The 26,369-nt window shown below is 43.1% G+C and overlaps 1 protein-coding gene across 6 annotated transcripts in view; it reads left to right on the top strand.

Annotated features, from left to right (window-relative positions):
• KIF16B (kinesin family member 16B) overlaps positions 1–26,369 on the top strand; it is a 287,157-nt gene that overhangs the window by 203,923 nt on the left and 56,865 nt on the right. For all 6 annotated transcript variants that reach the window (XM_053200271.1, XM_027069539.2, XM_053200272.1 and 3 more), the window contains one exon: positions 6,526–6,648. In XM_053200271.1, coding sequence (XP_053056246.1) covers positions 6,526–6,648 — 123 coding nt within the window. The remainder of the gene's footprint in view (positions 1–6,525; positions 6,649–26,369) is intronic.

Below are 26,369 nucleotides of genomic sequence, written 5' to 3'. Positions count from 1 at the left end.
CCAGTTCAGCTCTATGTACTTAGCCTTCAGAGATGATGTGGTATTAGCTCAAGATCCCTTCATGACAGGGGTGCCTGGGTGGCTCAGTGGGTTGAGCATCTGACTTTGGCTCGGGTCATGATCTCGTGGTCTGTGAGTTCGAGCCCTGCGTCGGGCTCTGTGCTGACAGCTCAGAGCCTGGAGCCTGCTTTGGATTCTGTGTCTCCCACTCTCTCTGCCCCTCCTCCACTTATGCTCTGTTTCTCTCATTCTCAAAAATGAATAAATGTTAAAAAAAAAAAGTTTTGAAAAATAAAAAATATCCCTTCATGACAGAGGCAGGCTTCACCTTCCAGAGATGAATATAAACATGTTTTGGCTCTTTATTCATAATTTGGACTTGCTCACACAAGGTACCTTTATTCTCTGCTTCTGATAACATGGCTAATACTTGAAAATATAACTGATCCCCTAGCCCTCCCTCTGTCCCAGACCTCTGTTTTCAAACCTCCTGGGCATAGGAAGTCCTTGATACAAAATAGCTCTAATTAGAATTATCAATGTGGCATGTGTGGTGGAAAAAAGGAGGGAATAGAAATATGTGCTATGCTGGGAACAGAGAAAGGAGAATTGGTAGTTTTGTTGAAGCTGATAAAAACCCAGGTTGCCTGTATTTTAGAAAACCTTGGATATTTGGCTCTAGGAGATCAGACGGCAGTCCTTAGGTCTGACCTTGTCCTAGTCAGAGCATACACTGAATTCAACCATCTGGTACATAATTAGAGTATTTAGGGAAAATGTTGATGACTCCCTGTAGAATTGGTCCATTCTGTGCCCTCTGCAGTGTCGACATTGATCTGAGTGGATGTTAATGCCACTTCCTATTAATTTCCTTAACTTGTCCCTTTTGAAGGAGACAGCCTTAGTGGGAAGAGAAGATTCTAATCTGAATACTCAAAATATAGTCTGTGATCTGCCTGCTTTTTTTGGCTGAGGACCCGACTATAGTGTTTCCCCAACAACAGAAAAATAGCATATTTGTTGACACAAGACATTATTTCATTAAAAGCTACCAGAAGAGTATTTCTTTGCATTTTATTTTAAAAGATGTTTCTTATGTATAGGAGCATAATCCAAGTTACTAATTATGTACTTTTCCTTGACCTTTCATTTCTAAACAGAACCCACTCCACAAGGCATTTAAAGTTCCTTGAAATGTCCTGTGTATTTATCCAGATCTGCTGTAAGATGTGTATCCAGCCTTTCATGTTTCTTTACCTCCTCCTGTGATGTATGACCAATTTCCCTTCCATGTCTAAGCATCTTCTTTGCCACATGTAGAAAAACCATGACTGATTCCAAAATAAATAGCTCCATAGAAATTTAAAAGCTCCCTTAAATAATAGGATATAACATGATACAGCACACATTTACTTGTCTAGTATAAAACTCAAGATATTCAAAACATAGCTACTTTCAAATAAAAAATAAATTTCTGAGACATGTGTGTTAGTTTTCCTTCCTCTCTAACATAAACATAGTTTAGGGGAATGTCAGGAACCTTTCACACTGCATTCTGAGAATTCTACATTTCTCATGAAATTGACTTCAAAAAATAGTTTCTAAAAATCACATGGCAGCAGTGATTTGATAGAAACACATACTCTTTAGATTTGTCTCTCTGTTCATCTATCTGTAGATAAAGGCTCAAACATCTTCAGATCCTTAGCAGTTATTTTTCAGTTACCCATTTCCGTAGTTGTACATTTCTCTACACTTGTTAATATGGAGTTTCTCTGAAATCTGAGATTGAAGTACACTGTGACTCTGGGCGATAGCGAGGACTCTGGTAATATTTCTAGCCCCTAGCATGCTAAATAATGAAGAGAGAAACTGTCTGATCCTGCGGTTGGGGCAGTGGCTCAGAACTGTGTTCTGTGGTATACGTGTAGGTGCTGGTATATAAGGGGCCGTCCTAAATTTAGATGAGCTACATAAACATTACAGGATCCAGTTCCTCCCAGATAAATGGTCTCTACTTCTTTCATGTACCCAGTTAAATTATCAAAGGCAAGAGTTTTTGTCTTTAAAGGGTGTATAATCCCAAGCTCCAAGCAACTTTCATTAGGGATTATTTCACAACTATAAAATTGTTAGAAACAGAGAACTTTCCAGTCCTAAAATGGCTATGTAGTAACCAGACCATCAATTTCAGTCTTATCCCACTTTGAATGTTGACTTATAAAAGGAGAAAGCTAAGTTGGCTAACTTTAGAATGTAATCCATCTGGAGTGGAGAAACCAAATCTTTGTTCAAAATTTGATGCAGTTGAGAAAAAACTAAAGGTCTTAGAAATTACAGAGACTTTGTAGAAGTTATTTTGTATTCTCAGGACCTATTCTCAGGACCTCGCGAATGGTACCTTGTGGGTGCTCAGTAAAAGATACCAATGTTTGATGTATATCCTAAGGGGGCCTCTAAGAAAAGGCATTTAGAAAGTTGAAGCCTCCATTGTTTGGTTAATAATATACATGGGTGGTTTGGGCTGCAGCTCTTCCCCAGTAAAAGTCATGACATTTTATTTATTATTTTATTTTTTATTATTTTTTTAATTTTTTAACGTTTATTTATTATTGAGAGGCAGAGAGAGCGAGCGAGCAGGGGAGGGGCAGAGAGAGAAGGATACACAGAATCTGAAGCAGGCTCCAGGCTCCAAGCTGTCAGCACAGAGCCTGACACGGGGCTCGAACTCACAAACCATGAGATCACGACCTGAGTCGAAGTCGGACACTTAACCGACTGAGCCACCCAGGCGCCCCAAAAGTCATGACATTTTAGATAGCCATGTGTATATTCTTGTTTTTCTCACTCAGTGCCCCCATCAAAGTGTTTTGTTTTGTTTTTTTAAGTTTTTATTTTAATTCTAGTTAACATCCAGCATTACATTCGCTTCAGGTATAGAATATAGGAATTCAACAAGTTCCATATAACACCCGGTGCTCATCATGACAAGTGCACTCCTTAATCCCCATCATCTATTTAACCTACCCTCCACCCGTCTCCCCTCTGGTAACCATCAGTTTGTCCTCTGTAGTTGAGAATCTGTTTCTTGCTTCGTCTCTCTCTTACTTTTTCCCTTTGCTTGTTTATTTTGTTTCTTAAATTCCACATGAGTAAAATCATATGATATTTGTCTTTCTTTGACTTACTTTGCTTGGCATAATACATTCTACCTCCATCTATGTCATTGCAAGTGGCAAGATTTCATTCTTTTTTTGTGGCCGAATAGTATTCCATTGTGTGTGTGTGTGTGTGTGTGTGTGTGTGTGTGTGTACCACATCTTCTTTACCCATTCATCTATTGTTGGACACTTGGGCTGCTTCCATATTGTAAATTGTAAATAATGCCGCTATAAACCCCTGTCACAGTTTTAAAATCCTCCTAGAATTTACTTGTCATTCTGCTTCTGACCAGAAGTCCTGTAGGGTGGGACACTGTCATGTTCACAGTTGGGTTTTTGCTCTATAGATGGGATTTGCTAAATACCATGCCCACTTCCATAGACATGAGACTGAGGTGCAGAAAGGGTGGATGGGTGACTGTTACACTGAGACCAAGACCTAATGCTAGGATTTGATTCTGGGTCTTCTCTTTCCCCTCTCTGAATCTTTGAGGTGAACCCCACGTGCAATCCCAAGTGATTGCTTCAGGGATACCCTTAATGGTAGAGTTTCAATACCAAGTGTATTACACTTGATGTTGTTATCCACACTTTTTTAAACCCCCTAATACACATAATAATACTGTTCCTAGTGCATTTAACTACTTTTCTTCCTTCTTCCTTTTCCAGTTCTAGCCTCTTAGCATAGAGAGAGCTCCTCATCAAATGAACTGTGGTATTGGCCTTTGGGTCTAACTGGTAGGGAGGACCAGGTTCCTCCTAAGGTAGAGCATGTGGGTCTTCGTTTCCCAATTAGTATTATCAGTTGCCAGAACCCCCACAGCTGCCAGCTGCCAACTTTGTGAGTTTGAGCCCCATATCAGGCTCTGTGCTGACAGCTCAGAGCCTGGAGCCTGCTTCGGATTCTGTGTGTGTGTCTCTCTCTGCCCCTCACCTGCTCACACACTCTCTCTCAAAAGTAAATAAACATTAAAAAAACATATATATATATATATATATGTAACATATATATATATATGTGTATGTAACATATATATATATGTGTGTATGTAACATATATATATATGTATATATATATATATGTAGTTATGAAGCATGGCATAGAAGGGGCATCTGGGTGAATCAGTCAGTTAAGTGTCTGACTCTTGGTTTCAGCTCAGGTCATGATCTCACAGTCCACGGATTCGAGCCCCACATTGGACTCTGCACTGACAGCAGAGCCTGCTTTGGATTCTCCCTCTTTCTCTCTTTCTGCCCCTCCCTTGCTTGAGCTCTCCCTCTCTCTCTCTCTCTCTCTCTCTCTCTCTCTCTCACTCTCACTCTCAAAATAAATAAATAAATATTTTTGAAAGAGCATGGCATGGGGCGCCTGGGTGGCCCAGTCGGTTGGGCGGCCGACTTCAGCTCAGGTCATGATCTCGCGTCCGTGAGTTCGAGCCCCGCATCGGGCTCTGTGCTGACAGCTCGGAGCCTGGAGCCTGTTTCGGATTCTGTGTCTCCCTCTCTCTGACCCTCCCCCATTCATGCTCTGTCTCTCTCTGTCTCAAAAATAAATAAACGTTAAAAAATTAAAAAAAAAATAAAAAATAAAGAGCATGGCATGGAAGATTTCAGGGCTTAGGCAGTAGAGTACGAACTTTATGGCTAAAACATAGCCATAGGTCAAAGACATTTCTTAACAGTAAATGTGCTTTTTGAAAATAAATAAAACCACTAAATTATTTCTCTTCCTTTTCACCCTTCAAAGAGATAAACATATTCCATGCTTCAGGAAATGTCTACCTTTCCAGTAATTTGGAAACAATTCAGTCAGTGAACTGAAAGGTCTTTGACAATGTGCACATTGAGAAACTCTTTTCCTTCTTTCTTTCTTTTTTTTTTTAAGAGTTTCCACGGTAGCTTTTGACATCAGAGACAACTAAGTAGGTGTACCATTGCCGTAAAATTAACAGTTCTTGTTTTGGGTGACCAGCCACACGGGGAAAAAATTAGATGCTCTAAAAGGCTTTGGTAACTTCATACCATGCCAAAATGTTTACGGGGTCTGCTAGATGAAAGCAGTAATCTAAGACAAATTATACACCTGTCTGTCATCCAGAAATCTGAGCTTTCATTCCCACACAGCTAGGCTGGACCCTCCACATTACACCTGGCTAAGGATCCAGGACCACATATTACTCAGTGTTTCTTTTTAGTCAAATAAGTGAATTTTACTGCATAATCATGGCATTCCCATCTTCTTAAATTCTGTGTATGTTGGTTGAAATGTTCATTTGCTGACTTTATCTCAGGTGAAGTTATTCAAAAATTTCATAATGGCAGTATAAATGGTGATGGAGATGGGCCAGCAGGCATGATGGGGCACTGGGTTAGCCTGAGTTCAAATCCTAGCTCTGCCACCTGCCTTTGTCACATTATCTTAATTCACAAACTTTGGGCCCTCACCTGATAAGTAGGGTTCAGTAACAATTAATACCTCATAGGGAGATCGTGAGGATTAAATGAAATGATGCAGAAATGCATTAAATGAACTGTTTAGCACAGTCCTTAGTATATAGTAAGTATTCAATGAATGCTAACTATAATTATGGTAATTAATCTTTTATTACTGCTACTGCTTTAAAAACATATTTTCTTACGTTTTCTAAAGCCGAAAGCCCCAGGTTAGTGCAAATAATAAGGATTGTTCAGAGATTTCTATCCATTTATACTCAAGAGAACTCATTTTGAAGATTTATTTTTTTCATAATGCTTCTTTCTCAAACCCCTCTGGCTTCCCACCATCCAGACCATAAATGTTTGTCAGAGCCAGGCTGATTATTAATCAAATGAAGCCTAAAGAAAATACTTGGTATTTATTTTAATTGTGGTTTAAAGAGCTTTCCCCACCATACTGGCTTATAATGAAGTTAAAAATGAAGTAAATTTGAATAAAGTCTTTAGCTTTTGGAGCTATATGTACAGCAATCTGATAGTCTGTGAAAAGAGAAGAAGTTTGTCAGATGATCAAGTCTTTTCAGAAAGAAATCTGGTTTACACTGATTTTTTAAAAAGTCGGGATATGTAATCTGTCTGTTTTTTCACTTGTTCTTATAAATTGGAAGGAACTTCAAAGCCAAACAACATTTTGAAGTGCTTTTGCCCTAATTTCTTGGAATAGTATACCTCAAGAAATGGTCTTTTGTGATGAGAGAAACCTAGCATTTCTTTCAAAGGAAGCCATCATTTTTCTAAATAAACTCTACTAGTTTGATGCTCTCTTCTTTGCTTGAAACACATTTTCTCCCGCCTGCCCAAACATGGTTTTTGCTGAAGAGTGATCTGGGTTTCTCTTTGTTCTCCCCACCTGATGTGCCTTTGATAGAGGATGGTTTCTCGCTCTTTGGGAACAAATCCAGACGACCTGAAGGACCCAATTAAAATTAGTATTCCACGCTATGTGCTCTGCGGGCAAGGGAAGGACGAGCACTTCGAGTTTGAGGTCAAGGTAAGTGCCCCTTCTTTACTCTTCTGGAGGAATGGAGGCTTGAAGCTCCCAGGGCTTTCTCTGTCTATATACATATATACATATGAAAGGAGATGAAGCTACATGTGAACATGTTGTTTTATAGCATATTGGTCATGCCCTCCTTTAAACTGATATGTGAAAGTCTAGACTGTGAAACATGGAGGGAAGCTATGCCATAGAAGGTGGTGGTGGCTGGGGATTCAGGCAGACACGGGAGGAAGTTCTTGTCACCAGCCCTACAGGCAGGGTGACCAACCCTTCCAGGTTATCCAGGACTGTTTTGCTTTCAGCACTGAAAGTTCTACGCCCTGGGAAACCAGTTCATGCCAGACAAACCAGTGCAGTCGGTCACCCTATCCCTGGTGACCTATCCCTGGGCTTAAGCTCAGTTTTCTTATCTATAAAAGTGGGAATAATAATGTTTATTACAAGGATATCAGTGCACATAAAGTTATAACAGTTGCTATAATTACTACTGCTGCTTTTAGTGTTGTTTCTATTATTATTAATTTAGGAAGCTTTCCTAATCCATTTTAGTCATGATTTGATTTATACAACTTTTCAGGAAGAAATGTGCCTGCTTCCTTACATCATACTTTCCAAAATAATGACTTCATCTTATTCCTAATTTAGTTCCATTGACTCATAACAATTCATTCAATATTGCTGGATGCTCTCCTCTCTTCAAAGAATTAATGATTAATAATAACACTTCTTCGTTTTCAAGGCTAGGCAAGGGTATTGATGTAATAACATCCACTAGGGTCACCAGTATATGGCTGTGTGAGGGTGTTCTTGGAGGTGAACATCAGGCTGGGAATCTGGACGCTGAGGTCTTTAGGCTCTGATTCTGTTGCTGTTTGTTGAGTGATGCTAAGTCTTTTACCTTCTCTGAGCGTCAGTTTTCTCACTGGTGAAATGCGGAAATTGGATTACACCGGCGGTTTCCAAATTTCTTCTTAGCAAAGACATTTGTTGAGAAAATATTTATGAGGAAGGACAGTGTGGAAAGCAGATCAGCATGGAGCTGCTGTGGGGGGAGAGGGCGGAGGGAGCCTGAAGCCAGCAGTCCCCACCCCCACCCCCAACATGCCCCTTGGTGGGGAGTGGAGCCCCTGGGTCCTTAGGGATCTCTCCCTTTTAGGCATGCATATTCATTTTCAGTCTTCCAGGAGAAAGAGTGCCGATGAGTTTTGTAATTAATCAAGTTCTCAGATTCTTATCTCTATATATTGTTTTCCTTTTTATTTTTTAAACCTAGGCACTAATTTATACATTTGAGGTCCCTGCTGAGAGTACATGATGTCTGGGGGGGGGGGGGGGTGGTATTTTGAACGTCACTGACCAGATTGTGTGGTTTCTTATTAAAATGTTATGCCACGTCCAGGAGCCAGTACTTCTCACCGCCCCTGACTGTATGCCTAATGCCTGCTCAATTTCTGTTCTCAATCGTTTGAAATTGTATGTGTGTGTGTGTATTTAGAGTTCCCTTTGTACATACATGTAATGTTATATACATTTATCAAAATACTCTCTGAAGGTATGTGTATTATTTCTATATTTAAAAAAAAAATTTTAATGTTTATTTTTGAGAGAGAGAGAGCATGTGTGAGCGGGGCAGGGGCAGAGACAGAGGGAGACACAAAATCCAAAGCAGGCTCCAGACTCTGAGCTGTCAGCACAGAGCCCAACACGGGGCTTGACCTCACAAACAGTGAGATCATGACCTGAGCCGAAGTCAGAGGGTTAACCGACTGAGCCACCCAGGCACCCCAGTCCATATTTTTAATTAGAGGGTGAAGACTGGCTTTCACCAGCTCAGAATTTGAATTCTCCTAAACAGAGAGCTCACAGCACTGGAGAACATGCAATGATTTTCATTGGTGCATAGATATATTTTATTTTAATAGATAAATGTGTTAATAAAATATAATCATTAAATTGATTTCATGCCTAAAAGATAAGATCATGGATAAAGAAGATACTTAGTTGATTTAGTATGATCTCACTTATATGTGGAACCTAAAAATAAAAACCAAGCTCATAGATACAGACAGATTGGTGGTTGCTGGGGTGGGTGAAATGGGTGCAGGTGGTCAAAAGGGACAAACTTCCAGTAATAAAATAAATAACTCCCGAGGATGTCAAGTATAGCTTCGTGATTATAGTTAATAATGCTGTATTCCATATTTGAAAGTTGCTGGAAGGGTAAATCTTTAAAAGTTCTCATCATAAGGAAAAAAATGTTGTAACCATGTGTTGTGACAGATACTCACAAGACTTATTGAGGTGATCGTTTCACAATATACACAAATATCGAATCGTTGTATTATACACCTGAAACTAATATGATATATGTCAATTATACTTCAAGAATTAAAAAAAAGAAAAGAACTAGAAAAAAAAAACTGAGTTGATTTAAATAAAACTGGCAGGCAAATAATAGTCCAGGCCTTATCAGATCTGGCCAAAATTGTGAAGATCATTCTGTGAAGGCAAGTTAGAGAACCCACATACAGAAAATCGTATGGGACCTTTCAGAATCCTGGTTTTCAATTCAGAATACATAAAATCCAAATCCAAAGAGTTTAGCTTTCTTTGAACTTAATCAAAGCCAAGTTCTGAAAGCATATCAATTGCTCTGCTTCCTTCTTGTACTTATCCCAGGTGCTGTAATCGGCATCAGGAATGGCTTGTTAACACTTGCCGGAGAATCCCTAGTTCTCTGTGTAGGAAGGGCTGGCATGCATTGGCAGGTAGGTGTGCTGAGGGTCTGACATTCTTCTGGGGTTACTAGTCACAGAAACATCAGGGCCCCAGTACTAGAACATGACCTGAATATACTGCCCCTCCCCTGAACAAAACAAAAACAGCCACACCCCAGCAAAGGCATAGCTGTTGGGATAGTGCTGGGTGCGCCAATGTCCTGTCCAGCCTCCACCAGTTAACCTTACAAGCCATAGTCTCGCTGTGCCTCATCTGTAAAATGGGGATAAAGAGACCTGCCTGGTTGGATTAGTATGAACAGTGCATGAACTTAGGTCATGTAAAGTATTTAGAACAGTGCCTGCCACATGCTAAGTGCTGGATAAGTGTTTGTTTTTAAAAAATAGGTAAATTTTTATTTAAAAAATTTTAAAAGTTTATTTATTTTGAGGGAGATAGGGAGAGAGGAGGAGGGGCAGAGAGAGAGAGAGAGAGAGAGAGAGAGAGAGAGAGAGAAAATCCCAAGCAGGCTATGTGCTGTCGGTGCACAGCCTGACACAAGGCTCAATCGCACGCACCATGAGATCCTGAGCAGAAATCAAGAGTTGGATGCTTAACTGACTGAGCCACCCATGTGCCCCATAAAATAAGTAAATTTTTAAAAGGCACAAGGAATGACTGAGATTTTACCCTTGGAATCCTCTTAATGACTTTGAATGTATAGTTGTATCTTTGAGAGTTTGGGGGTTTTGTTTTGTTTCCATTTTGATTGTTAATTCCCCCTCAACATTCCTGAATTCTAAAATTAAGCATGGCAACCTTTTCCATCCATGATTTGACTATTTGATGCATTGACAGTTTTCTGGGACAGTCACACTTGTGATAACACTTTGTTTACTACTAAAGTCTTTTCTTGATGAACCGGTGGCTTTCAGGCAGCTAAGGTAAAAAGTATTATTTTTTTAAGTCTATTCTATTTAGTTTTAGAGACCTTTTTTGAAGGAAAATCTGATGTTAATGTGTATAGATATTTTATACTATGATACTATATACTCCAAAAATCTTCACTCCTTTTTTAAACAAAAGCGATTTCTGTTTTCTGTTCTTCCCCTGTTATGGTCTTCAAAGTCTCCTGGGATCCTGAATATACGCAGCAAGGCTCTGTCACCAGCAGGGAAGGGTCTTGTCAATGATGTCCGACCCCGGTTGACTGTATAACTTGCTCCGTGGTCACGGCCGGTTCATTTAAGGGGCCAAGCTGGCCCATGAACACACGGCACCCACTGGGTTCAAGTCTCCACAGGCTGAGTTTGCCCCAAGGAGTGGGGCGGGGAAGACAGCTTCTGGTGTTATAGCTGCCCCGAGCTCTGTCTTTCAGCTTCTCCCTCACCCTTCCTGTTCCCTCTGCCTCCCGCCCTTTTCTGCCTGCCTTTCCTGAGGTAGCATTTATTACTTAAGTTATTCCTTCTTCCTGGCCACTTTCATTTTAATCCCCAGTCGAGTGGCTCTGATTGGGCTGCTCCTTGCTGAATGAAGTAGTCATGAGCCAAGTTAAGGTACTCTCTGAGGTCAGGTATGAGGAGTGGAATTTGGGGGAGGAAGGACAACAGTGGTTCTCAAATGCTCACCTTCTGGTCCCTGATGAGTTCAAGGAAGTTCCTATTGCTGGGATTTAAAATGAGAAAAGTAGACTTTTTCATTAAACTAAAATTTAATTCAAAAGGACTTTTTCAAATCTTCTGTATACAGGGATTAAAAATAACTTTCCTTTATGAAGTAACTATGAGAATAGATACACATACAGGTTTTTGTTTTCTGGTCCCATTTGATTTTTTTCAGTTGATTTTGTTGAGGCATAATTTACATACAATGAAACGCACGTATTTAAGTGTAGTTTGACAAGTTTTGACGTGCGTATACCCATGCAACCAGCACATCAATCAAGACTTAGGACTTTTCAGTCATTCCAGAAAGTTTCTTGTGCCCCTTTACGGTGAGTGCCCCTGCACAGCTGTCTGCGACTATAGATGAGTAGTGTCTGTTCCAGCATGCCGTGGGGATGTGGCTGGCAGCGGTTACTTTTCCATGTCTGGCTCCTTCCACATAGCGTGATGTTTTGGAGATTCATCCATATAGCTGAGTAGAACAGTAATTTGTTTTTTGTTTCTTGTTTTTTTATGACTAAATAGCCTCCCATTGTATAATATATCATGATTTGTGGAATGGTATTTGTCTTAATGTCGTTACTTGACAATACAGAAAGCTGTGATCTCCATGACGCACTCCCTTCACACCCCTCGCCACCCACTTATTTTGCTCATCGTTGAAGGACACATGCCTGGGAGACCCGGGGCATGGGCCTTGGTTCCCATCACCATTGTGGTCATGCCTTCCAGCAGGTCGCAATAGCACATCCTTCTGGGACTGTGTCCACGTGTACTGCAAGAGATGTACGGCCTGCAGACTGATGTCACAGGCGGGCAGAGAGCTGTGGGCGTGCTAGTCTAGCTACTCTTGGAGAAGAGCACATTCTGTGCTGAATGGTGTTGAATGTTACCTGCTGGTCAGCAGAATGTACTGGTACAATACGTGCTTGCTCTAAACCGCAGCTGTCACAGGTTATACCACTAACTGGACTCCAGCAGTCATCTTAAAACTCCTGCTTCAAATGCTTTTCAGTGATTGATACAGGAAATCAATTACACTGCGTTATACTTGCCATTTGCAGTCAGCCAGGACCAGGGTGGATAGAATTTAATTTTTAAATTAGATTTCAGCAGGATGCAAAACACCGGCCTGGGAAATCTGTGGTTAAGTCTCACGGAGGCTGGCGTACTTTTATGTTATAGAAATAACGTGGTGTTTCCAGCATCGTTTTAAATTCTCTCCCCTTTAATTTACACATTAACATGATAATATAAAGAAATAAGCCAACACTGGTGTATTTTTTTTAATATTTTGTTTCCTAAGAGTCTTTATTCCTGTAAAAACTGTAGGTAATCTTTACAGGAGATTGTTTTCTGTCTTCCTAGAGCCGCGACTTCTGCTGTGTTGTCCCCCTTCCCCCCACTCTCTGTCCTGTCACCTGGTTTCCTCCCTTCACTGCAGAGGTCACAGAGGCAGTCACATTGTTTTCTTTCAGTCACTGTCATGTTTATAGATGGTCTTCCTTTGGGCCCTCCTTGCTGAGTCCCCAGCCCTCCCAAAGGCTCTGACTGATAATGGTCACCCACCCAGGAGAGATCACTTAACAATGTGACACACACAAGTCCATCACCGGGTGTTCTTACTGGTCAGAGCCCTTGTAGAGCTTCGGGATTTTGTGTCCTCGTGCCCTTTGTAAACAGCCCCCCACGGGCTCCCTGTGCTCCAACTGTGCTGGTGGATTCAGTCGTTGAATAGTCATCCCACCCACTGTTTTCCTAATGATGTGGCTGCTTCTCTCTTGGTCCAGTGCAAGTACAGGCAAATCATGCTTCTGGACTGTGTCTAAGTGCAAGAAAGCCAGTGCGTTCTGCCTCTCCGCTGCCTCTCTACCCTACCCTCCAGCGCACCAGCTCACGCACATCCTGGCTCCGGCAGTCTCCAGCACCCACAGAGAGGTTCCGTTCTGACAGAGAGGTAGCCCTCTACCCACTGTCCACCTGCTGGACATTATGCTGGTCACCTGAGCACGTCAGCCCCTTGATCAGGAAGCACCTGTTGTAGAGTCTTCTAAGGAGCCCTCTGGCCACCTGGCACCCTAGTCATACCCACCCCCCATGCTGTTCAGAGAAGGACAGCGCCCTACCCTTTTCGTGTGGTGGCAGGAGGTCAGCCCTTTGGGGCAGAATCACTTTGGTCCACTTGTGGACCAAAGGAACACAGGACTACATACTTCTTTACCTCGAACACACAACATCTGAAACAAAACCGTTCCTAATTTCAGTCACGTGATTTGTGTTGAAGGTACCACAGGAACAGTCACCTCCTCTTGCCTCCAGATGCACCTGGTTTTCTGTAACTCCTGATCGGCGGCCTGAGAAGGAGAGGAGACACAGGGGGGAATGATAGCGGGAAGGTGTACCCTTGGGGTGGGTACCCTTCCAGCACAAGCTTGTAGACCACCTGCGAGGGATTCCTGAGTGCCCAGTCTGTGGTGTCGTTTTCTTTCCTGTCACGTGAGCTTAGGTATGTGAGCCCCTCTTCCAGTCTCAGTCAGTGCTGCCCTGGAGTTGAAACGCAGCCAAAGGCAAAATTCAGGCAGCTGGCCTCTGGCTTTTACAACTGAAGGAGCCACGTGACAGGGACCTCAGGGCCTGGGCCAGACAGAGCTGTGCAAAGGTATGAAGGGAGAGGAAGCAAACTGTCAGTGTATGATGTGCGTTATTTTGCCTGAACAGGTTTTCAAATATTTCGGTGAGTTCTCAGCATTTCAAACTTGGGAGATCTGACAATGGAAATCCAAATTTCTCACGTTTCTGTAAAATATCAGAACATGTGGGAACCCTGGGCCGGTTTTCCCAAAACGCAAGCCTGATTGGGGTGAGCCGGCGGCTCCTCTTGGTTTGAGGCTCTTGCCCTCCCTCCACCGCACCACAGACGTCATTGCCCCTGGGCACAGAGGAGATCACCGGAGGGAACAGTACACGCCAAGTCCCGACTGCCCGGAAGGGCTCACAGACCAGATGGAGTCTCTGATCACACAGTTTATGAAGTCCATTTACACACACAGGGAGAGGGGAGCAGGTGGGCGGAGCACACTACCTGACCCCAGGGTCATACCTTGTTCACCTGCCCTGTCTCTCTCTGCCCCAGAGCCTTCCTGCTCTGCTCGCCAGTGCTCATTTGCCCCAAGGCCACGTGCCTGGCCGGTGCCCTGCTGAGCACCCCCGGTTTTCACCTGTACTTCTTGGATAGCGCACATGTGGGCCCAGCACGGGACCGGGTCCTTCTTGTCAACAGTGGTCCATTCAGGGCTGAATTAGCTGTTGGCCCTGAGCTGCCTGATCATGACCTACTACTTTGTATCTCTAGGTAATGCTTTTATCTGTTCTATCATATTTATTTATCCCATCTGTCTCCAGCATGCCTTATAGGTTATAGGACTTTATTTAGCACATCTTATGCATTCTTTTGTGTCTGGAAAGCTGCCTGTGTCCTGCCCTCTGTTCTGGCACATATCCTGAGGTTTATTTACCTGTCTCACCTGAGCTGCTGGCTTATTTACTGGCAGTGCTCAGCCCCTCTGAGGAGCTTCATCCGTCCTCTATGGCAGAGCTGTAAGTGCTCAGGTAGCACTTAGACTCCCCCTGCGCTGCCTGCTGTCTTACACCCCTGTACTCACGGAGACTCTCAGAGGTTTGTTCCTGGCTAAACCCTTCAGGCAGTTGTGTTTGCAGCCTCTCTTCAGGGGAGGACACCGTCATCTATCAGACATCTTCCTCAGCCCGGGCACTTTGCCAGGCATTTCCGCAAATGTGGACGCTATACCAGGATGGGGGTATTACTTGCATTTAATGAACTAGGCCATTATGAGTGATTTGCCCAAGGCCACATGGCCAGTGAGGAGATCCATACTGGTTCCTTTGCTTACTCATTTTAATGTGCCTTATTTATTTATTTATTTATTTATTTATTTATTTATTTATTTATTTAAGGTTGAGAGAGAGCACAAGTTGGGGAGAGGGGCGGCAGGAGGGAGAGAGGGAGAAGGGAAAAGAGAGAGAATATGAATCCCAAGCAGGGTTGATGTTCATTGTGGAGCCCATGCAGGACTCTATCCCACAACCCTGGAATCAGGGCCTGAGCTGAAACTGAGAGTTGGGATGCTCAGCCGACTGAGCAACCCGGGTGCCCCAGTGTGCCTTCTAAATTTCACTACTTTCTGCTCCTTTTAGGAGTCGATGCCATATTTTAGTGTTGCCCCGGATGGGGGGCCATTTCCACATCCTTGCCTACTTTGAAAACCTATTTTTGTATGCATTTTAATTTTTTAGCTCGAGTTCTGGCCAAGTTACAGGCCCTCTGTAAATTGGGGCTATTAAGAAGGCTCTGACAGACCTGGAGAATTTGATGGTGGAGAGACCTGCCAGGGAGCATGAAGAGAGGAAATGCCCAGAAAATGTGCACTTTGCGAGTTGGAGCAATCACATTTACAGTCAGAGAAATTTCTCTTTATTTGGCAGAACAGAAATAAGCGCCATTCCAGTCTGTTAGATAAACTGTGCACATATACATCTTTCAGAAATACTCCCAACTTGATAGAATATAAATGTTCAGAAGGTTTTGTGTGTTGGCATCTGAATCTCTGCTTATTAGTAACTTGATAGATTCTCTCCCTGTATGTGTATTAGCATAGTCGAGACAAATGGAGTGTTGCATAAGCTGCGGTCCATCTAGATCCCTTTGTGTGTTATTTTCAAACATAAATAACAAGTCAAAGAAATAACATTGGGACTGGAAGAATCATATTTTATCCTATTTTTTTTCGGCACCTTCCCATCTTTTTGAGAACTTTGTCTTTCGCTACAAAAATTAAGACAAAACCTTTTTCCTTTCCCTTATTTTCACACAGAGCAACTCATCTTTTTATATCACTTTCACTTGGGGCAGTTGTGTTTGCCTTCACAAAATAAATGCTGCACATATGAAAAATGGCAAAGAAGAAATGAGATTGAGTCATAAGTGCAGAAGGAAAGCAGTCAACTTGGTTTGGCCATGCCTTGAATTTTCATTTCAAGTTTGTTTTTTCCCTATAAGAATATATTAATAATTCTTCTTCCAAAACTTTAGAATTTGGGGAGGGAGGTTTAACATCTCTTCCTGGAATAAAATTGGTTTTAAACTAAATCACAGGGGTGCCTGGGCGGCTCAGTCCGTTAAGTGTCAGACTTCAGCTCAGGTCATGATCCTGTGCTCCATGGGTTTGAGCCCCGCGTCAGGCTCTGTGCTGACAGTTCAGAGGCTGGAGCCTGCTTCAGATTCTGTGTCTCCCTCTCTCTTTGACCCTCCCCCACTCACCCTCTGTCTGTCTGCCTCTATCTCTCTCTCTATCTCTCTCTCTCAAAAATACGTAAACAGTTAAAAAAAAAAAATTTTTTTTTTAAATTACAAAATGAGGGTCGCTGAGTGGCTCAGTTGGTTAAGCATCCGACTCTGGGTTTCAGTTCAAGTCATGATCTCACAGTTCGTGGATTTGAGCCTTGTGTTGGGCTCTGTGTTGACAGTAGGTACCTTGCTTGGTATTCTCTCTCCCTTCCCCTCTCTCTGACCCTCCCTCCCTCTTTCTCTCTCTCACAATAAATAAATAAACTTTAAAAAAATAAATCATAAAATGGTTTGCACTCCCATTTTTGCAGTTGCTATCCAAAGATACCCCTTGCCTTTGAGTGGTGCCTAAGAAAAGACCTGTGATCACAGTGCTAGGAGTTACCATTTATTGGGTGCTAAAACACCCTGCTGATTGTTTGACATGTTTTTCATTCATCTGTAGTTTAGTATCCTGAGCCCATTTCACAGATGAAGAAACTGAGGCCTGGAGGAGTTGTGTAATGGAGCCCAGGTCACACAGCTAATTAATGACTAGACTAAAGTTAGGATCTGAGTCTGTCTTCATCCAGAGCTTTTCACTATTCCACTCTCCAGTGATGACTGGTAGCGCATTTGCATTCTGGTCTTTGCCTCTGAATACCTCCGTAATTGGAAGGAAAATTGGTTAGGCAATTTCCCACAATTTTAAAGTAGAATAATTTCCCCTATTCCTCACTGGTTTTGCAGAGGTGTTAGGGGAAGGGAGAAGTACTTATTAGTAATGATCTTGTGTTTTAGTGTACACTAAAATAAACGAAATTATCTCAAGTTTGAGGGTGCTGAAACTGAAGCATCGAGTGGTTGTAATTTCTAGTTATTGCAGAAGGCTGATTCTTTGGTCAGCGAGAAAGCTCTATTGGATCTTGCACCACTTCATAGTTACGTAGATGTGATGTAAGTCAGCAGTTGGCTCAGGCTCTTTTCTTCCCAACACACTGCATTCAGAGCAGGTTTGGAAGCCAAGGGCTCTGGGGCACTTCATGTACTTGGTGCTGCATCTTCACGGAAGGATGTTTGGGGAGTTTCCTGGATAGAAGGCCGAATGATCTTACCTCGGCATGGGCCTCCTACTTTCCGAAATCTTTATGCTCCAGCTCCATACATCTCCCATCCATGTCACCAACAGCCAGGGCAGATCTGGGAGTGGATTATAGACTCCTCTCTCCTTGCCCAGTGCACTGGCTTGAAGACCGTGCTCCTGCTGGGGCCTGACTTCTTGACTCAGGTGCCCTGGAGACCGAATTTCCATTGTTGGTAGCCTCTTGGTTCATGGGACCACTGTGATGCAAGGGGATGCCTGGTCAGTTCAGGATCTCGTTACACAGAGTTCATGGGCACGATTCAAATGGCAGCTAGTCTCTTGCCTCCTGGGTGGTTGCTGAGACAGTGTCTTTTCCTTTGGCTACAGAGCTCAGCACTCCTCTGGGTTTCTCAGAAAGAAAGGCGTATAAACTTGCCTGAAATTTCCCCAGGGAAACCAAAGGAGGTGCATTGCACATCTCAGAGAAAATTACTGAAAATACCCTGTTAGCTAATTACGTTCTCCCAAACATAATGTTCTCCAAAATTATGTTCACCAGCCTTCCCACTCCTGCTTCCCAGATACCCTTTGGGAGCTCTAGCTGCTGCCCCCTTGCTAAGTGAAGATTCCGCTCAAGCCTACTTCTTAGGCCTTTTTTTTTCAAGTTTACATACCTGAAGGACCTTGAAGTTCAGAAACAAATGCTCTGAAGTTTAACTAGGACCCACCCCTTTAAAGGCAACTTAGAGACCACCTTTTGTTTCTTGATGTGTTTGGGGGGAGTCTTCATCTACTCTCCCTGTCCCACTCACTCTCCTTACCCCAAATCTTTTGTCACAGTATTTCTTCTCAATCAGCAGAATCCTCTCTCCAAAAGGAATTTGATAAATGACCTTTTGTCTTTCTTTGTTTTGCAATTCATTACCCTCTCCCTTTATCTCCTCTAATGCATACTTTCTAAAAACTTGAAATAGCTACAGGTAAGTCAGAAACAGACTAAAATGCAGTTCATTCCACGGCCCACATTGCAGGAGAGAAAGGGAATTGGAAAATGCAGTAGAAAAGTATTAAGGTGCACCTGGGTGGCTCAGGTCATGATCTCACAGTTCGTGAGTTTGAGCCCTGCATCGGGCTCTGTGCTGACAGCTTAGAGCCTGGAGCCTGCTTTAGATTCTCTCTCTCTCTCTCTCTCTCTCTCTCTCTCTCTCTGCCCCCCCCTCACTTGTTCTCTGTCTCTCTCTCAAAAATAAATAAAAATTAAAAAAATTTTTTAAAGTATTTATTAAAAAGAGACCATGGGCTCCACTGTCTCCATTGTTTATTATTTAATAAATACTCATTCGGTACATAACATATGTAACATCTAATGTAGTGGTTCATTTGTGTTTTGTTTTGTTTTTTTTTAAAGACCATGATGGAACTATCAACATATTGAAGGACAGAAAAGATGAGTAAGCAGTTCATGTGCTCTAGGGTCAACGAAGTGGGGGAGAGAGAAACATGCAGAAAACTAGAACAATGCAAAGCAAAATGGGGGTCAGGAAGAAGCAGTCAGGAAGATAGCATTTTTGTTTACCTAAGGCAGATGGGGGGATTTCAGTGAGTTGGAAAAGAGAGGGAGGGCTTTTGAGGCAGTGAGAAAGGCAGGATAGAGGCCTGAGGGCAGTCAGAGATCAACGATCTGTGCTAAGAGGAAAGCAGTACACCTGAGGCCGAGGCCAGGCTGGAAGCAGTGGGGGGGGGGGGGGGGGGGGAGTCTCAGGTAGAGAGTGGGAACAATGAAGTGAAGATGAAGAGGTTTGGTGGGGGATGGGGAGGCAGAGAATGAATGTAGCAACAGCATTATTTTGAGAGGGTTTGAAATGTGCTCAGGAAGGTGGTTTTGGGTGACCCTAATCACCTCAGAAAATATTATCACTGTCCATGAGGACTGGAAATCTAGAAAATTTTGAAATACTCCTTGCAGAGAATGTAATCTGGAAGGATTTCCAAGTAGGAGTGACCCTGCTGAGTCAAAAGAGCATAAATTTCATACTTTCTGCTTTCTGTGGGAGGCAGCACACAGGAGAGAAAGCGGGCACCCTAGACTGCCTGATTTGGGGGGGTTATTCTAATGTGGCCCCACCAGAAAAGTCCAGGGGAGCTGGGGAAATGAGGTCACCTCGCTGGTCCTCCAGTGGCAGGAAGACTGACCTGGAATCCAGCCTGGGCCTAGGAGGAGTGATCAAGAGGGAAGAGGTGAGCTAAGAGACCAGAAGAGGTTACGAGCATCCCAGTGAAGACAGTGGACTCCACAAACGTAGGGCGAGCGTGCCCATTCGAAACCCTTTGAAGGATTTGGCCATCTTAGAGGTGGACCAGAGCAAGGAGTTACAGGATGATGGGCAGGCTGTGGTTAGTGAGGTGTTGGCCTCTTTTTCCACTTCCAGTTTAGTTCCATTTTGACAGTTGTCTGAGCTTTTAATTAAGTCTGATGTATTAACACTTCCGACCATACAGATTCCAGTGTTTGTAAGAAGGTTCATGTTCCCTTGAACGTGTTCACAGTTGTGTTGCTGAAGACTATATTTTGCAAAAATCTGACAAAACTTTAGTATAATGTTTTAGCATAAAAACTTTTAGGAAATATTAGGTTGGCATTTTGACGATTTCCTCCAAACTATTATGAAGTAGAAGGAATTTTATTTTTACATACTTCAGGTACCTCCTCAAAATGTTGTTTGAGAGAATTCCACAAGTAACTATTTACATGGAGGCCAGCTAGAAGAGTTTTCTTTGGGTGAAAAATTGTAGATTCTCGTCCTTACACAGATAGATACATGCAAGGGAAAATATACTGATGACAGATCTTAAAATCGGCAATTCTCAAACCAGCAAAATATGTATATAACATAAATTTGTGGAAAGCACTCAATCGAGAATTGTTTATAAGTAAATGCAGTTCATCTTGTGGACATGTTTATGGTGTTTAAGTTGCACTTGATCATTTTATGGCCCAGAAAAGATGGATTTGTATCAGCAGAACCATTCAGTGAGAGAGAAGTAATGAATTTGCTCCTCAAAGATACACAGTAATGATGCCCTGCTTTCTCAACACTGAAGAAAATAATCGAATATTTTGGTCTGATTTATCTGTTGTAGTGATCTGTCCCTTCTCTGCATCAACACCTTATCTCATGCCCAATTTTAATTTGGGGCAAAATGGGACTTTAATATATATCTCTCCTTTTTGTGTAGTTGGTCCAAACCTCATCTTGAAGGGGTTTGACATTTTCCTTGGAGAGATGACACATGCGGTCGCCTTGCCACCCATTTCTGTGGTGATCATGGCTGGCCTTAATTTTTCATCATCCTTGTCTTCATCCTCTTTCCATGTTGATAGACAAGGGGAGATTTAGATGGTTCATGTATGAAGTAGGAAGCTTGAGCTGTTTCAATCCCTGTACTTAACCTGGCTAATTTAGAAATCCCTCTACGTGTCACTGTAAGCTTAGGTTACAGATACATTGAAAAGGCACCATATTCTCCATGCAGTTAAAAAAAGAAAGTATAGTATTGTGTGACTAATTCAAATAATCTGATTCAGATGAACCTCCAAGAAACCACCAGCACAGACTGTGTGGAGCCACAATTGCGGCAGGCTTTGTTCACCATTTTGGTTGCCCTGGGCCAAGCCTGGAACTCTTACCTGATTGGAAAAGCAAAATAATCTTAAGAACATCTTTCAGCAAACTACCAGTCCGGCACATAGTAGTAGCTCAATAAATGTTTATCTCTACAGTGAGAGTTCTCCTACTTCTACCCCAATTATTGCCAAAGGCTCATTCCCTTAGAAGGCTTAAAATTCTGTAGGGTAGAGAGGCATTCATATAACCAATACCAGTTCTATAAGTTAATTAGTACAACTTTAATTGTATAACTGATATCCTGTGATATGTGCTCTGGTTAAGCATTGAATACACACTAAGAAATCACAGAGGAGGGAATGATTTTTCCAGGGACAGAAGAGGAGGAAGGAAGCTGCCAAGGGAGGGACTGTGGTTTGTTTGGGGGCGGCCCTGGAGGCTGAACAGAAGCTCTCTAGTCATAGAATGGAACTATGAGAGGCCATTAAAAAGACCCTGCAAAAGACCAATGAATACATCATAGTTCTGTGTTGAGTGTGAGATTCTGTGTGAAATGTGAGATTTCTGATCCACCGGGAGCTGAGGGTAGAAAGGTAGCATTCGGTCAGCTTGGAAAAGTCCCTGAATGCCATACTAAGGGCCCTTGGCGTTGAGAGAGGGTGGGAGGCCAGTCAGCCGCCATATTTTGATCCTGGACCAGCAATACTACAAGTAGTTTATGGCATGGGTGCTTACCCTGAATCCCCTGAAAGGTTTGTTAAGACACGGGTTTTGGGGCGCCTGGGTGGCTCAGCCGGGTAAGTGTCCGACTTCAGCTCAGGTCATAATCTCACAATTTGTCGGTTTGAGCCCCGCGTCGGGCTCTGTGCTGACAGTTCGGAGCCTGGAGCCTGCTTCCGATTCTGTGTCTCCCTCTCTCTCTGCTCCTCCCCCATTCATGCTCAGTCTCTCTCTGTCTCTCAAAAATAAATTAAAACAAAACAAAACATGGGTTGCCAGGCCCCACCTCAGAGTTCCTAATTAAATAAGTGTGGGTACATGTCCGAGCTTGCATTTCTAACAAGTTGCCCAGTGAGGCTGGTGCTGCTGGTCAGACATCACACTTTGAGAACCAGTGATTTAGACTATAGACTGAAACCTCGAGGGTTGAGGTCATTCAGATCTGTATGTGGGTTTGTTGACTTGAGTTTATTAAAATATCAAGTAAGATAGGCAATAAAATAAATCATTACCCAGAATGTGCCAATAATGATCTTCATTGTTCAACACTTTGGAGAAATTGTATATACGGTGTTAATGGTTCCACAGAGTCCCCTTCCTTTTTATTAATAGTGGGACTCTTGGAGTCACCAGCATAGCACAGTGAAAACGGGGATGCCTCTGACACCTGTACAGACCTTATCAGGCCCAGTTCAAAGGAGTACATGTATAAAGCTGTGGACAGGCCTCTGCACATTGGGCCATCTTTCTCTGTCCCCTCCCAGCTCTGCACACCACCATGTTAGCATCCCACATCCCACTGTGAGCTCTGGGGGCTGATATCAAGAAAGTGGAAGGAAGTACATTGGATACCTTTCTGGGGATTCTCTCAAGGACTCTGCCCTCTCCTTGTTGACTTGTTATCTGGTGCCCAATGCTCTCAATTCTGCTGCCCAGGAAATTACTTAGCCATGTCACCTCCTCCCCAGGATTTGGTGTGTGTGTGTGTGTGTTGTTAGAGACATTGGTATCCCTTATAGAAGCACTCTTCTGGGTCCACTGTGGGAAAGGGGAATGAACCCCCAGGTGGTGAGGTAGATTTCATTAGAGATTTCAAAAGGTGGTCCCACATTAATGAGCTGAGAAAACAAGGTAGAAAAACCATAGGCCAAAGACCCACAAGCGAAATGCCCACTTTACCGTATCTTTATCCTCATTTTTCCTTGAGGGCATCTCTTCCACCCAGAGAGATGAAAGAACTATTGCTGTCCCATTGTCACCAAGAGCCTGAGCATATATAAGACAAGTCCACCTTGGAGCTCCCTCTTCCTGCTCTTCATTTAGGATGCCTGTGACATGCCAAGTACTCTTCTAAGGTGCGGTGAAAACCAGCGAAAAATGCCACCTCTCCTGGAGCTTACATTCCAGTGGAGAAGGTAGACAGAAAACAAGATACCGTGGTGGGTAGTGAGTAGTGCCTAATATAACAATAAGTTGGAGAAGAGGAACAAGTAGTGTGGAGATGGGAAAGGGGGTGCGGTTTTAGATAGTATATCCTGAGAAGGTATAAATGAGAAGGTGACTTTTAAGCAAAGACCTAAAGGAAGTAAAGGAGCTAGTCATGTGGCAAGAGTATTCCAGAAAGAGGAAAAATCTCATGAAAAGTCCCCGAGGACATACCTTCTGTGTTGCACATTTGAAATGTTCCAGATAGGCGAGGAAACCAGAATGAGCAAGTGAGTGAGTGGTTGGAAATGATGCTGGGAAGGAGACAAATCATAGCGATCCTTGTAGGTCAGTTGAAGAACTTGAATTTGCACCCTGAGTGATATGGGGCAGCTTGGAAGGATGTCCACTTCAGGCAAAGAAATGGCCCCATCTGACTTCATTTTTGACAAGATCGCTTTGGCCGCTGTGTGAGAAGGGAAAGTTGGGGTTGGGGGAGAGCAGAAGCAAGGAGATCTACTAGGAGGCTCTTAAAAATAACCCACACAAGAGAGGGTGGTGGCTTAGACTGAGATGTGAGCGGTGGTCATGTTGAGAACTGGGCAGAGTCTCATTACATTTAGGAGTTAGGTGGAAAGGATTTGCTGACTGAATGGATATGAGCTGTGAGAGAAAGAGGAACATCAAGGATGATGCCAGAGGTTTGGGATTGAACAGGTAGAAGAGTGGCATTGTCATCTACTGAGATGGGGACGCAGGAAGGTGAGTGAGTTTGGTAAGTTCAGCCATGTTAAGTCTGAGATGCAATTCGACATCAAAATAGGCAGTAGGATATACGAGTCTGGTTTCGGGGGACAGATATGAGCACCCAGGGAATCATCAGCATATACATGTAAGCTATGAGATGGGGATGAGATCATTAAAGGAGTGAGTGCAGGTAGAAAATAAAACATGTTCAAGGACAAAGCCCTGGGACATATTGATGTTTAGAGGTCAGAGAGATAAGAAATCTCAGCAAAGAAAACTAAGGTAAGGGAGTGTAGCCATCTGGAAGCCAGATGAAAAAGGTGTTGCAAGGAGGACCTGTCAGATACATCAAATCCTGCTGATACATGGAGTATAATCAAGACCAAGAATTAACCAGTGGATTGGAAATATGGAAGTTGTTGATGACCTTGGTAAGAGTAGCTTGAGTGGAATGCTGTGTAGATTGGAGTGGATTCAAGGAATAATGGTAAGAAAGAAATCAAGATATCAAGAATAAACTCTTTCAAGGAGATTTGTTATGATGTGAAGAATAGAAATGGAGTGGTAATTAGAAAGGAAAGGGAGGCCAAGGTGGGAGTTTAAGATGACGGACATAAGAGCTCGTATAGATGCCGATGGGAGTAATCTAGTACAGGATGGGAATGTGTTGGTACAGGATAGAGAAGAGAAAATTGTGTATTGCAGTATCCTTCAGCAGGCAAAAGAGGATGGAATCCAGTGTTTAAGAAGAGGGCTTGACCTTAACAGGAGCACTGATCCGTATCTCATGCCTGATAACGGGGAAAACATGAGGTACAGGGTAGATGGTGGCAATGAGGAGACTCGCTTGAGGGTGCCTGTGGAAATGTTCTTTGGATTTCTTTCATTTTCTCAATGCAGTTGGAATTAAGGTTATCCACTGAGGACCAGGAGAGAAGTGATGGAGGCTTGAGGAGAAAGATGGTGTAGACTTTTAGAAAACTTACCTAGGAGAAGAGTGGATGGAACTGGAAAATGAGGTATGACTGGTGGGAGGCCTCCAGGCTGACTGAAAAGTGTGGACTGTGACTTTTAGATGAGACCAGTCAGTCCACTCGGTGGCATTTTTTACTTCAGCCACATTCTACTAGGCAGATGCAGGACCATGTTGCATTTCACCAGGGCTATGGTTTAGTTCTTAGTCCAGGGAATTTCAAGAGCAGGATGAAGAGGTTTGAGGTGGAATGCAAGGGAATGGTGGTCATGATTGCCCATGGTTTCCAGGTTGAGTGAGGAAGGAACCAGCAGAGGTCGAGGACCAGGTCACGGTGTCGGAAGGATCATCTGTGTGTTAATGGAATGGACAAGATTCATGACAGCAGTTCCATAGTGTTGGCGTGGATGACGGTGAGCAGAGCCCAAGACCTTCAGGGAGTTGGAGAAGTGACTAAGGTGCTTTGGCCCCTGCAGGAAAGATGGAGCGCAGGATCGGAAGGCATGAGCTTCACAGAGGAGGGATTTCAGAATGGACAGAGGAATGATGGTTTGAAAGTTGGGTAGGAGAACAACAGTGCCTTCCTACATCCCAGCAGAAAATAGCCCCTACTTGAGAGGACTGCAGGCCAAGTGATTCTTCAGGGGAGAGCCAGTTTCCAGTTAGAGTGAGGATGAAGGGGATGTTTCTGGAAGAGGCTAAGGATCTAGGGTGTTTTGCTGGTGACTGGTTAGGAGTTCAACAGAGAGCCAGGGAGCAGTAGAGACTGAGGGACGAGGGAGTTCTAGGCTTCTTTGGTGACTTCCTATGGAATTCAAAGTCCCAACCCAGCAAGGTCTCACCTGTGAGCATCCAGCGTCTTCCTGCTCCCAGGCCCTGAGTGTGGCCCCGTTAACGTTCTGGGTTCTCTTGACAAGTAGACAGCATCGTGGCCCCTCCTGTTACAGTTCTCTCTTTGATACCTGGTTTGCATCCAGCCAGAGCAGTGTATTGCTGTGTTCTCACCCTAAGGAAGTCCTCACACCCATGCTGATTGTGGTGGCCTCCCTCACAGTGCTTCAGTGGGGTCTATTGAAGAGGAGAGGTCAGAGAGAAAGCTCCCCCTCCCCCAGCTTAGCCACAGGGAGCAGTGTGGTGACTTGTGTACCAGCTTTAAAAACTTATAGCTGCAGAACTGTACTGTTTTTATTTAATTTAATGCCTTTTTTTTTTTTGTAAATATACTTACTTTTTTTATTTCCTTAGAGAAATAACTTTTTAGGGGGAACTCATAAGAAGAAACCCGCCACAATTTTAAAAACAATCATTGAAAATAATGAATACATAAGGCTATATTTCATTCTTTCTCATTGCCACATAGTATTCCATTGTGTATATAAACCACAATTTCTTTTTTTTTTTTAATTTTTTT

The sequence above is a fragment of the Acinonyx jubatus genome, chromosome A3 (assembly GCF_027475565.1).
Source record: "Acinonyx jubatus isolate Ajub_Pintada_27869175 chromosome A3, VMU_Ajub_asm_v1.0, whole genome shotgun sequence".
Classification (NCBI taxonomy): domain Eukaryota; kingdom Metazoa; phylum Chordata; class Mammalia; order Carnivora; family Felidae; genus Acinonyx; species Acinonyx jubatus.
This window is presented reverse-complemented; position numbering and strand designations above follow the sequence as displayed.